At 43.5% G+C, this 13,687-nt stretch overlaps 1 protein-coding gene across 2 annotated transcripts in view; it reads right to left on the bottom strand.

Annotated features, from left to right (window-relative positions):
* asb15b (ankyrin repeat and SOCS box containing 15b) overlaps positions 1 to 12,861 on the bottom strand; it is a 128,437-nt gene extending 115,576 nt beyond the window's left edge. For both annotated transcript variants that reach the window (XM_079494079.1, XM_079494080.1), the window contains exons 1-3: positions 12,767 to 12,861; positions 8,204 to 8,312; positions 3,215 to 3,267 (exon numbers count right to left, since the gene is read on the bottom strand). In XM_079494079.1, the coding sequence (XP_079350205.1) occupies positions 3,215 to 3,267; positions 8,204 to 8,310 (160 nt within the window). In that variant the 5' untranslated portion in view covers positions 8,311 to 8,312; positions 12,767 to 12,861. The remainder of the gene's footprint in view (positions 1 to 3,214; positions 3,268 to 8,203; positions 8,313 to 12,766) is intronic.
* Between the last annotated feature and the right edge of the window lie 826 nt (positions 12,862 to 13,687).

The following is a 13,687-nucleotide window of genomic DNA, read 5'->3' as shown; positions in this document are numbered from 1 at the left end:
AGCTGCCAAAGGCTACGACGCTGTCTGGACACCTTGGATTTCACCGAAGAACATAACTCTGCTTTTACATCAAAGGGTTTGCACTGTTTTCATTTAAACATCTGCAGCTTATTACCAAAGATTAGTGAGTTACGTGAGCTGGCAAAAAAAATATCAATGCGAGCATTTTGTGCTTCTCTGAAAGACATTTGGATTCTTCCATCACTGACTCCGAAGTTGCAATTGAAAACTTTGCCATTGTCCGCAAGGATAGGAATAGACGGGGGCGGGGTCTGTATCTTTGAGCAAGGTTTTGCTCGCTGTGTGTGAAAGGCTCTGCGAGAAGATATAGCGCCGATAAACGCCTTCCCGAGCGTTTCTGAATATCAAGCAGGGTTGATATTTGGCTCTGTCGTCGACTGGACATCGTACAGTATACAGCGATCGCGTCCAGAGAAGTCCTGTATTACAGCCAATGAGAGCACAGGACAGCTGTGCTCACTGCTCACAGCACTGCTGTCTGTCTGTCTGTCTGTCTGTCTGTCGTGTCGACTGTATTGATAGATGATCAGATGATAATATATAAACTTTATTGAACTCTTGCAGTGTGTGATGCCTAGTCTGCGACCAATCGTTTAGTGTGAAAGCCACAACGATATAATGACAGACGATTTAAAAAAAAGACTCCTGCAGTGTGAAATACAACGATCTGATGACTCGCCGACAACTTTAAAACTCCTACAGTGTGTATAGGGGCCATTATTTGAAAATTAGCAGATGTACAAGTTCACAACTTAGACCGGCTATTTCCAAGACATTTTCTAAAACATCTTTGAAAGATTTGAACCCAAATATTCTCTTATGGGTATTCAATTTGGTGGTCCTTTTACGTGAAAAAAGATTGAGAACCGCTGGTTTAGGTCATCTGTACTACCACCGTTACAAATGTTCACATTGAGATGAAGTCAGGAGAGATTTAAAAATATCTATTGAAGTTGATGTTTTTAATTGACAAAAATGCTTTTACGGTAACAGTACATATTATGTACATCTGTCAAAAGGACAGACACAAAACCGCTCAAGAGTGTATATTTCCGTTCTTTGAGTGTAAACTGAGTGCTATATGTGTTTGGAGGAGTTAAATGTTTATAAAGATAACTAGACTAGACTCCTGGACCTGTCTGCAGCGTTCGACACGGTGAACCATCTGATCCTCCTCTCCACCCTCGAGGGGATGGGTGTCTCAGGCTCTGCACTCTCCCTGTTTGCATCCTACCTGACGGGTCGCTCCTACCAGGTGATGCTGAGAGGGTCTTTGTCAGAACCACACAGGCTCACAACTGGGGTTCCCCAAGGCTCGGTTCTGGGTCCTCTTCTTTTCTCTCTCTACACTACATCTCTGGGTGCTGTCATCCACTCCCATGGCTTTTCCTACCACTGCTATGCCGATGACACCCAGCTGATCCTCTCATTCCCCCCCTCTGATACCCAAGTGGAGGCACGCATTGCTGCTTGTCTGGCTGACATCTCGGCGTGGATGTCGACAAACCACCTGAAGCTCAACCTGGACAAGACCGAGCTGATGTTCCTCCCGGGGAAGGGCTGTCCGCACCGAGACATGGCCATCACCATTGATAATGCTGTGGTGACCTCAACTCGGACTGCGAAGAATCTGGGTGTGACCCTGGACGATCAACTGACGTTCTCGGCAAACATCGCATCAGTGACAAGGTCCTGCAGATTCCTCCTCTACAACATCAGGAGGATTCGCCCCTTCCTCACGGAGAAGGCAGCCCAGGTGCTCATCCAGGCTCTCGTCATCTCCCGCCTGGACTACTGCAACTCCCTCCTTGCTGGTGCTCCGGCATCTGCCATCAGACCTCTGGAGCTTGTTCAGAAAGCTGCGGCTCGTCTGGTGTTCAACCGCCCCAAGTTCTCCCACACAACCATCCTTCTCCGTTCTCTACACTGGCTCCCCGTAGCGGCTCGCATCCAGTTCAAAACCCTGGTGTTAGCCTATAGGGCAGTGAAAGGAACAGCTCCTTCCTACCTCCGGGCTATGGTCGATGCCTACACCCCTGCCCGACCACTTCGGTCTGCCACCTCGGGGCGACTGATTGCCTCGTCACTCAAGGGTCCTTCTGGCCGATCCACACGGTCACGACTCTTTTCTGTTCTGGCCCCACAGTGGTGGAATGAACTTCCCACTGATGTTAGGACAGCAGAGTCACTGCCCATATTTCGCCGCAGGTTGAAAACCCACCTCTTCAGGAAACACTACCCTTCCTCTCTGCCTGACCTACTTGTTGTTAACTAGTTGTACGAACGCTTGTTTTCTATTGTTGTATTGTTTATTGGATCTTGTTTAGTCGATACACTTAATTGTTTTAGCTCATGCTCATTTGATTTAGCTATTTTGTCTCATCTGTTTAAGGAAATAGGTAGCTGATATATTGCACTTTTACCTTAGCGCTAGGTATACTCTTGGTTGCTTGTTTTTGCAGAAAATGCACTAAAGACTTCTGGTGATTAGTAGTTTTTGTTCCCTACCTATGTTGAATACACTTATTGTAAGTCGCTTTGGATAAAAGCGTCTGCTAAATGACTGTAATGTAGATAAAGGTGCTTTGGATAAAGGCACTATAAAAATGCACCATTTAACAAACACACCATTTAAACTGGTTAACCCATTTTGGGCGGGAACCCCTTTTGGTGTTTTAAACATTATGTTATAATTTAGCTATTGAAAAATAGCAGATCTACAAGCTCATAGCGCGCCACCGAGTGGCACGCTATGAACTTGTAGGTCTGCTATTTTTGAAAAATCGTTAAAATGTGCCTCAAATCTTTCAGAAAATTGTCATGATTTAGAAAATATCTTTTTTAAATTTCGAGGTTGGGTTAATTTGTTCAGAGATACAGTAACTGGAGCATACCATTTAAAAAAGAGGGCCCGGACCACAAGTTGAGAAACCCTGATCAACACCAACACCAGCCATGATTATTTATCAAATAAATGCCCAGCATAGTCTGCAAAGTGCTTGTTGAAGGCAAGGCAGTATTCAGTCTGATTGAATTGAATTGTGTGTAATTCAGAGCGAATTGGAGGTTTTGGTTTTTACTCCAAATAGTTGGATACATGTGCATCGGTCATGGACACACTTTTTATTCTTATGCAGGGTGAGTCTTACTTATTTTTGAAATACTGCTATATGTTTGTAATTTAATCTCTTACCTTGTTCAATGGCGGCAACTATTTTGCGGTGGTCTTCACTGTTCTTTTCCTTCCTAATAGACATTGAAACATGTTTTAATTGTTTAATTGAGACCAATTGTGCAGTTTCATGCAAAGCATAGCATTCAGTTGATAGCATGCTGTTTGGGAGGGAGACCTTTTTATAGTCTTGTAGGGAAAAATCAGCTTCAGATGGCTATGATCAACGGTCGGGGCAGGTTAAGTGTTTTGCTCAAGGACACTTAACTCATAGCCTAGGCGAATACCAGATGAGTCGCCCCTTTACCAACTCGCCCCGGGCGTACAGCCGGCGGAACTAAACAGCCTGGTATTCCTAAAGAAACCTAAGCTTAAACAGGACAGTTGACTTGACACGCCCCTCTCTGTGCTATTGAAAGCATGGCTTTTGATCTGTCACCTAGCTGTCATCTGACACTCTGACCTTTTCTAGATGTTGCTCTATCTAAGGGCACTGATGAAATGTATTGTCACTCCATTTGTGCATTTGGCGTGAAGGACAGACATTTTGCTTTTGACACTTTGAGGTTTAGTTTGGGGAAAGAAAGACTTTATATTCTGAGGTTGACATTTTTGTCAATTATCTCTTAAGAAATCATGGTGCATAATATTCTAGCCATGCCCTAATGAAAAGGGGTACTTCGGTTTAGGAATGAAAAGAGATTTTGATTGATGTGTTTGTATTTTAGGTACATTTTGATTGATAGTAGGCTATAGCTTGATTGATTGGTTTGTTTTGTTTTTAGGGTTTTGATTTTATTCATTTTGTTTTGAGGTTTGTGTCAACCTGACTGTGTTTTACCTTCTCATTATCCAGGGGGGAATAATTACCTACGAAGGGAGACCGTTTGGGGAATTTGGACATTTTGGGATTTCTTTTGAGGAAAAACAAGAAGTGAACTTCTTTTTTTGGGAAAATAATTTTGGTCATTTATGAAATATGAATTATGTCTGGGGAATGTTATATTCCCCAGAAGGGGGGATGATGTATATTTGGATAGCTTATGCCTCTCGAAATATGTCATAACTGTACATTCATATTTGTAATAAGTCATGTTTTTCATTGGTTCAGTTAGGCCATGCATACAGTCTGAATGCATAAACTTCAAACTTCAAACTTCATAGGGTGACAAGATGCTATCTGTGGAGTCACTAAAGATGGCCTAGGGACAAAGATGACACTTTAAGATAACAATCAGTTAAAAGCTTGCACCAGCTGTGAGTTCATCCTGTCATATATACAGGATATCATCACTCAGGAATCCTTTTAAAGAAGGACCCCTGTGGTAACTTGCTGACTGACCGAAACAGCCTACATGTTTACACGCGCACACGCACGCACACACATGCACGCACGCACGCACGCACGCACGCACACACGCACGCACGCACGCGCACGCACGCACACACACACACACACACACACACACACACACACACACACACACACACACACACACACACACACACACACACACACACACACACACACACACACACACACACACACAAGGGACAAAGGTGACACCCCTTAATTTGTGTCACCCTTGCATGTTTAGAGATGTATAAGATGGGACAGAGAATGAGGGAGAACTGCGAGAGACAGCAGAGAGAGACATGGGGGAACCTAGGCGCTCTGCTAGCTGGGACGAAGGCCTCAATATGCTGTAACTGTATAGAACGATGATATCTGTAACCTGATGTAAAGCTGACCAATAAATGGAAAGAAGGATATGTGCCTGTGTGGATCTCCAATTAACCCATTTGCCATTTTGACCTGAGATCAGATTCTAAAAATGTCTTCTACATCCTGACAGTTTTCTGAAAAAGCTATGTTTCTATGTCAGTCGTTCTTCGATTTAAAAAAAATAGCAGACCTACAAGCTTGTAGCGCGCCACTCGGTGGCGCGCTACAAGCTTGTAGATCTGCTATTTTTCAATAGCTAAAGCATAACATAATGCTAACACCAAAAGGGGTTCCCGCCCAAAATGGGTTAATGTCAACCGCTACATCAAGGAATTAGGTAAAATAATCCACAAGAACCCTGTGAGAAAGATACATCAGGTTAAACCTAACCCTATATCTAAACTTCACCCCAGTAAAACTGTGCCTAACGCTAAACGTATTTCTAACCTTATTCTCAGTAAAACTAAATAAAAAAATACATGAACCCCGCGGCACCAAGCGGTCGGCGTGAGGTCGGCGGGGAAAAAAATCGAGGGGCGAGATGGTTTAGGTGGCGACCGTACCTTGATACCTCATAGGCTGGGAGGCGAACCGGCCCGGGAACCTTCTGCTTTGCAGACGGCCTCTCTACCTATTCAACAAAGGCCGCCCCCAATTCCGAGCATTCCGTTTCAATTCACTCCATTTGTGCATTTGGCGTGAAGGACAGACATTTTGCTTTTGACACTTTGAGGTTTAGTTTGGGGAAAGAAAGACTTTCTATTCTGAAGTTGACATTTTTGTCAATTATCTCTTAAGAAATCATGGTGTATAATATTCTAGCCATGCCCTAATGAAAAGGGGTACTTCGGTTTAGGAATGAAAAGAGATTTTGATTGATGTGTTTGTATTTTAGGTACATTTTGATTGATAGTAGGCTATAGCTTGATTGATTGGTTTGTTTTGTTTTTAGGGTTTTGATTTTATTCATTTTGTTTTGAGGTTTGTGTCAACCTGACTGTGTTTTACCTTCTCATTATCCAGGGGGGAAGAGGGTAATTACCTACGAAGGGAGACCGTTTGGGGAATTTGGACATTTTGGGATTTATTTTGAGGAAAAACAAGAAGTGAACTTTTTTTTTTGGAAAAATAATTTTGGTCATTTATGAAATATGAATTATGTCTGGGGAATGTTATATTCCCCAGAAGGGGGGATGATGTATATTTGGATAGCTTATGCCTCTCGAAATATGTCATAACTGTACATTCATATTTGTAATAAGTCATGTTTTTCATTGGTTCAGTTAGGCCAGGGGTTCTCAACCTTTTTGGCCGGGGACCCCCGGAAATGCTTTGGCAATGTCTCGGGACCCCCGCCCCGCCCCCTCCCGACCCCCAATATAAATTGACTGCTACAATAACCTTAACCCATTTTGGGCGGGAACCCCTTTTGGTGTTTTAAGCATTGTTATAATTTAGCTATTTAAAAATAGCAGATCTACAAGCTCATAGCGCGCCACCGAGTGGCGCGCTACGAGCTTGTAGGTCTGCTATTTTTGAAAAATCGTGAAAAAATAAATAAAAAAACATCTTTTTTTATTTATTTATTTTTTGGAAAATAATTTGGGGACCCCCAAAAATAATTTGGCGACCCCCCGAGGGGTCGCGACCCACGGGTTGAGAACCCCTGAGTTAGGCCATGCATACAGTCTATTCTTCAAATAGTGTTGCATAGGGTGACAAGATGCTATCTGTGGAGTCACTAAAGATGGCCTAGGGACAAAGATGACACTTTAAGATAACAATCAGTTAAAAGCTTGCACCAGCTGTGAGTTCATCCTGTCATATATAGTGGATATCATCACTCAGGAATCCTTTTAAAGAAGGACCCCTGTGGTAACTTGCTGACTGACCGAAACAGCCTACATGTTTACACGCGCACACGCACGCACACGCACACACGCGCACGCACGCACGCACGCACGCACGCACGCACGCACGCACGCACGCACGCACAACCTGTTTTGAATCCCATGGTCTGTGAGCATAACGTATGTCTGTAATTTGTCTGTTCATTACATTGTTGAACTTGATTTTGATGAATTAAACATGGTGGACCCTCTTGTAAACAAGTGTAATGCTTAATTGGGTCGTCCACTCACAGTTAACAGCCTTTGTATTGAGTTTGTGCTTGAAATGTACTGTAATTCTGCAAACTGTTAATAAATATTTCAATCAAAAATCAATCAATCAATCAATCAATCAATCAATCAATCAGATCTCTCTTACACTATACGTCTAGAATAGGACCATTTAATTTGTTTTGGCCACATGAATAACCGGAAGGAAATTGTCAGAACACATCGTTTTGTTTTGGAATATATTTTCTGCATTTGTGCTTTTATTTTGATCGAGACAGTGCACAGAGAGACAGGAGAGGCATGAGAGAGATGGTATGACATGCAGCAATGTTTAACTCTACCGGCATATTCATCTGATATATACCAGTAAGACGCCCCATGAGGGCGAGAAGTCACCTCGCCCTGAAGGGCGCAGACAGGTTTTGCAGGTTTTCATAGTAAACGGAGACCTACGGTCGCAATAACCCATTTTGGGGCGGGAACCCCTTTTGGTGTTAGCATTATGTTATGCTTTAGCTATTGAAAAATAGCAGATCTACAAGCTCATAGCGCGCCACCGAGTGGCGCGCTACGAGCTTGTAGGTCTGCTATTTTTGAAAAATCGAAGAACGACTGACATAGAAACATAGCTTTTCCAGAAAACTGTCAGGATGTAGAAGACATTTTTAGAATCTGATCTCAGGTCAAAATGGGATAAGGTAAGAACCAGGCGGGGACCTCGGGCTAGCCCTGTTAGGACCCATATATGGAGCCGGCCAGCAACTCTACATCTGACCTCAAACCTCAAACCCTTATAGATCTCCATATATGGAGCTGACCTGTTCTGACATTCCATATGTTGATCCTTCCTCACCCGTCCTACCTCTTCGATGTCTCCCTTTTGACTGATACCTGTCCATTCAAACTCTAGACGGGCCCGTCCCAAAGATATTAGCGCAGCCGCACCCGGCAGTTCTCAACAGGCCCGACAATAAGGCCCGGCCCTACCTGAACCGTCCCTAACTGGGCTGGCCCGAGGCCCCGCCTGGTATATATATATATATATATATATATATATATATGGGAATTCCCAGACCTGTTGTTTCTCGACACTTCTCGCCCTCAGGGCGTCTTACTGGTTAGAACTGTAACCTGAAATGCTCTCTCAATACCGCCGCACAGTACCTGTTGGCTTCTTGAGAGCATGGAGGGCTGTGGGTGTCCTGTAGGCTCTCCTGGATGGCAAAGTTAAAGACCTCCTCCTCAAGACCTTCCATCTCACCGTCACCCATCGCTGTGGGGGAGACAAAACGTTGGTCTTTCGGTGGCATTCAGCTATGGCCGCTCATAACCACATAAACCCTATGGCATCACTATTCTGGGAATATCGTAATATGAAAAAATGACGTTTTAGAAGCATAACCTTTGTGTTAAGCATGCACGCTTTAAATTAACTGCGTCTCTAACTTTATTAGCTTACATGTCGTGTCACCATAGTACATAAATCAAAATGTTTAGCGGTTATTTAGTGTTAATTACATTCATCTGGTGTCGTTCTAGCAGTAGCAGTCCTACTACTAGCAGGTGTTGGTTAGCCAGCGGTATGGCTACTTGACATGATGTAAGATGTATGTTAAGGCGCTGGTTCTCAAACGTTTTAGCCCGTGACCCAAACGAGAAAATGTATGTCTTCCCGCGACTCAAACTTGTAGATCGGCTATTTTCACTACTTCTTACAGCCGGGCTACACCAGGCGAATTTGCGCGTGTGCGTATGCGCTTACTGCACGCGTACAGTGCGTTTGGATAGGACCAATATATGTCAATGATACCAGCTACACCAGACGCACGGATACCGCGTAGGGCATTAAGCAACTAGTCGACTAGTTTACTAGTCGACTAGTAAATCCACTAGTCGACCTTGTTGGTACTAGTTGACTAGTTGATAAGAAAAAAAAAAGTTTTCCCGATTTTGTACGCCTCAAGATCAGGTAGATTATAGTTATAGTCACCATGTACACAGTTTTTCTATGTACAAATATTTATAAAAAAAAAAAAAAAAAGTTTATTTTTTTAATTTATTTATTTTTTTACATAATAGGTAGTTAACCCATTAACTGCCGCCATTAATTAATCCCTCGATTGCGTATTGCCATGGTTTAATCACGCGTGACACTTACTTTGAAGAGCCAAATATCCGTATCGCATTTTACTATGAAACCATTCCGTGTGTGTTGACGAAGCTGGTGCTCGTTCTCTCGGTCGGTGGTGGAAAAAGTGGACCGCGAGTATCACAGCGCCTGCTACAGGCCGTTGAAAACGCTTGTCTGGGACAAAGCGTCCTCTGCAATGTCGCTTCTGTGAGATAAAGCCGTCTGAAAACAGAGCCGGCAATGTTAGTGGATGCGCGCGCATTTTCAAAATGGCCGCGCCCATTGTGTCAGAAGCATAACAAAGCTAACGGACGGTAGATTTCGATACGATCGTATTAAAACATGCATTAATGAATACATCGCTGTTAAAACGGCTTTTCCGTTTGTGGCAGGCTACAAGATTCTACGTGTTAATATTCCTATGTTCCTGGCGGGTAAACGATTAAACAACTAGTCGACTAGTAAAAATGACTAGAAGTGAATGCCCTAATACCGCGGGCCACGGATACACGTGCTCTAAAAATAGGATCGGTTCTATTTTTTTTACGTGCGTATGCCCCCATGCGCGTGTATCTATATATCCTCCCGGAAGGTCCCGCACGAATCTGCCGCGCGCCACAGATCTGGTGTAGCCGGGGGCATTTCGCACGCGTACTTTGTGCGCACAGTGCGCTTACGTCAAACACACACATGCCCGGTGTAGCTTGGCCCGTCAAACATTTGTTTTCTTATTTATGGATTTCTTTTTTGATCGAGGAAATTTAAAAGATTTAGGGGAAAAAAAGCATTGATATATTTTTCATTCATGAAAATCATAGCTTTTTTGAGGACCTTGCATGTTCAGAACTGTTACTGTTCCGGGAAAACAAACCTGTGTTCTAATGGATCCAATGTAGTTAATTATTTAGTCACACGTTCCTAGTTAATACTTTTCAATGGTTTATAAATCCATAGACTTAACCACTTTCAACTCATTCATAGTCAATACAGGCAAATTTCTTTCAATAAAGTGAAAATAGCCTAAATACAAGCTTGCAATTCGGCCATTCAACAGACAGACACCGGTTGCTCAGGGGATAAACTGAATCTTGACCATCATGTCAAAGTTCGTGTCAGATCCTGTGTCTAGGTGAGACATGACTTTTGACATGATCTAAGATGAGCAGGAAGACAATCCAACCACCCCAATTATATAAGTTGTATAAACATTAACATACCATACAGATTGGCCTAAAATGTATTTATAATTTGTTTTTATATAGTACTGTACCGCCTTAATATCATTATTTTATACTATAGTGAGAATTATCCTCCCTTCTTGTGCCTCACGTGGCAATCGGTAACCATGTTCACCATAATCTTTCAATTTCCTGAGCATGTCTGTGAATGAGTGATGTCAGTTGTGACATCTTGCAGACGCAGAGAAAACTAGAAAGTCTTAACCCCCGAACCACCTGTCATGTGAACGCCAGAAGAATCCGGTTCTGTGATTGTTTTTAATGGGTTTTTAAAGAGAAGAGCACTTAAATTTCATGACCACCTAAAAGAAAGCAACACCAGACGCGCTCCATAATATAGCCCTCAATCATGGAGAAAACGTACAGGGATGCCCCCTTAGTCAGCTGGTCCAGGGACTATACACAGATGCAAGCACACAGACAGAAAACCTTAGGGATGTCCCGATACACTTATTTTGCTTCCGATCCGATCCCGATACCTCAATTTCTGTGTTAGCCGATACCGATACCGAATACAGATACCAGTGTTGTGATCTCATGTTGTGTTTATAGCTATATCTCGTGTTGTGTTTATAGCAGACTCCTCACTCATATGTGCACTTGCAGTTTGGGCAACTCCAAAGCAAACTCCACATGTCCCAACATTTTATTTACCTGCCATAGTGTCAACCCCTTACCCCTGTGTCGGATCTGTGGTTAGACTGGCATATTTGCCGATACCGATATGACCCGATATGACAAATAAGGGCCGATCCGATCCGGTCACTTAACCAGATTATAAGAAAACAAAAAGAAAGCTACATGGCATACTGGAAAGCGTCCACCAAAAACCAAAGCAAAATGGAATGCTATCTATCTCTAAAAAGAGAATATACATTGGCTGAATACGGTTATGAACACGGTAAACAACCCAAAACTTGACTACAGGTACAGACTCAGTGAACACAGCCTTGCAATAGAGAAAGGCCGCCACAGACAGACTCCGCCCCCAAGGGAACGGGACAGACTATGCACCCACTGCACACAACATGTGGTAGAAACTGAGCTACACTTTCTAAAGTACAGCACAGAGTAAAGTGGCACAGAGTACACTACAGTACGAGCCCTAGGCCGTTCCTGACCCCCACAAGGACCCCCCGGGGACCCCCACATAGTAACTCTGTCATTTCTCGACCATTTCTCGGACCGTCCCTGGGGGTCTGGATGTTCCCTGCACAGTACAATACAGTACAGAGCACAGTAGAGTACAGCAATAAACAATAAATGTATAGTTGCACCGCTCAGTTCACATGATTTTATCGTATTCATTGTGACATGCACTTGCTTTGGCAATGTAAACGTTTGTTTTCTCATGCCAATAAAGCTCCTTTGCATTGAATTGAATTGAATAATGCGTGGCTCTGCAGGAGTCGTAATATCTCATACTGTACGTACTGTACGTCATAGACATAGACGGCCGTCACAGGCTGAGTTTCACATTTTTGAAATATTTAACTTTAATTTCAGCTACGACTGAGGCTGAAACCTTGACCTTGCATGATTGCTCAGGCCTTATGTCAGTACGTCATCTGTCACTCAAGTTACAGTATGACTACAGCAACTCGTCTGCTAACTCAGGGGTTCTCAACCCGTGGGTCGCGACCCCTCGGGGGGGTCGCCAAATTATTTTAGGGGGTCCCCAAATTATTTTCAAAAAAAAAACAAAAAAAAAAAATATTTTCCCTTTTTTTCAAAAATAGCAGACCTACAAGCTCGTAGCGCGCCACTCGGTGGCGCGCTATGAGCTTGTAGATCTGCTATTTTTCAATAGCTAAATTATAACAATGCTTAAAACACCAAAAGGGGTTCCCGCCCAAAATGGTTTAAGGTTATTGTAGCAGTCAATTTATATTGGGGGTCGGGAGGGGGCGGGGCGGGGGTCCCGAGACATTGCCAAAGCATTTCCGGGGGTCCCCGGCCAAAAACGTTGAGAACCCCTGTGCTAACTAACGCAACAATGAGGCTAGCCATACAATCTCTAGTTCTGTCAACAATCTGGACTTATACTGTCCATTCCTGACAAGTCGTTTAGTAATGCATGCTTGCGTTGCACATTAACCCATTTTGGGCGGGAACCCCTTTTGGTGTTAGCATTATGTTATGCTTTAGCTATTGAAAAATAGCAGATCTACAAGCTCATAGCGCGGCACTCGGGGCCGCGCTATGAGCTTGTAGGTCTGCTATTTTTGAAAAATCAAAGAACGACTGACATAGAAACATAGCTTTTTCAGAAAACTGTCATGATTTAGAAGGCATTTGTAGAATCGTCTTCAGGTCAAAATGGATCAAACGTATGAGGAGTTTCTGCACCTGTCTCACCTGTCGCCCTGTCTCCGGTGTCCTCAGAGCTCGTGTCTTTCAGACAGCTCTATAGCAGCATATTCTCTACAGCCTGTAGGCAGCTAACTGTTGTGTTTGTGCTGCAAACTGCAAACAGCATGCAGTCTGTGATATATTTAGCGCTGACCTGCGGTAACTCACACGCAGCCATGCATGCTTGTCACCGTTTCACTCTGGCCGCTGGCGCAGAAGGATCCCTTTCCTTAGGCCTGGTTTCCCAGCCTGATTCGTGACCTACTGTGAATTAGTTTTTGTCACTTCGAAGTGACAAAACAAGTTCAACATAGCCAATCAGGCTGGAAACAAGGCTAACCTTTTTCTCCTCTGTCACCGACTACACCCTCACCCCACGGTTGAAATGCGGCGAGCCCTGCTGCACATATAATAATGGTGTAAACCAGTGGTTCCCAAAGTGGGGTCCGGGGAGGGACCCCTAGGGGTACTTGAGGGGGTTCCAGGCGGTCCCCAGCTAAATGATAATTTGGAACCGAATGGACCCTTATGGGTCTGTAACTCTGAGAGTGTACAAATGGAACCAAATTTCTACACTCTCAGAGTTACATTATCATTGCTTTTACTGGGGTCTCAGAGATAGAAATGCCATTAAATGGGGGGTCCGTGTAGACTAATGCATGTCAAACTGGGGGTCCTTGAAATGAAAATGGTTGAAAATCACTGCTAGAGCCGTACAAATCTTCTCTTATGGGGGGTCCCTGGCATATCTCTTCAAATGGGGGTCCGCGGGGCTAATTAGTGTCATTTTGGGGGTCCTTGACATGAAAAAGTTTGGGAACCACCGGTGTAAACAAAGTACACATTTAGTTAAAGCTCTATTGTGTGTGTTTTTTTTTTGCGTGAATAAAATGTTATTTTGTCTAATCTGTATGGTAGAGTATGTTG

This window comes from Electrona antarctica, assembly GCF_951216825.1.
Source record: "Electrona antarctica genome assembly, chromosome: 23".
Lineage (NCBI taxonomy): Eukaryota > Metazoa > Chordata > Actinopteri > Myctophiformes > Myctophidae > Electrona > Electrona antarctica.
This window is presented reverse-complemented; position numbering and strand designations above follow the sequence as displayed.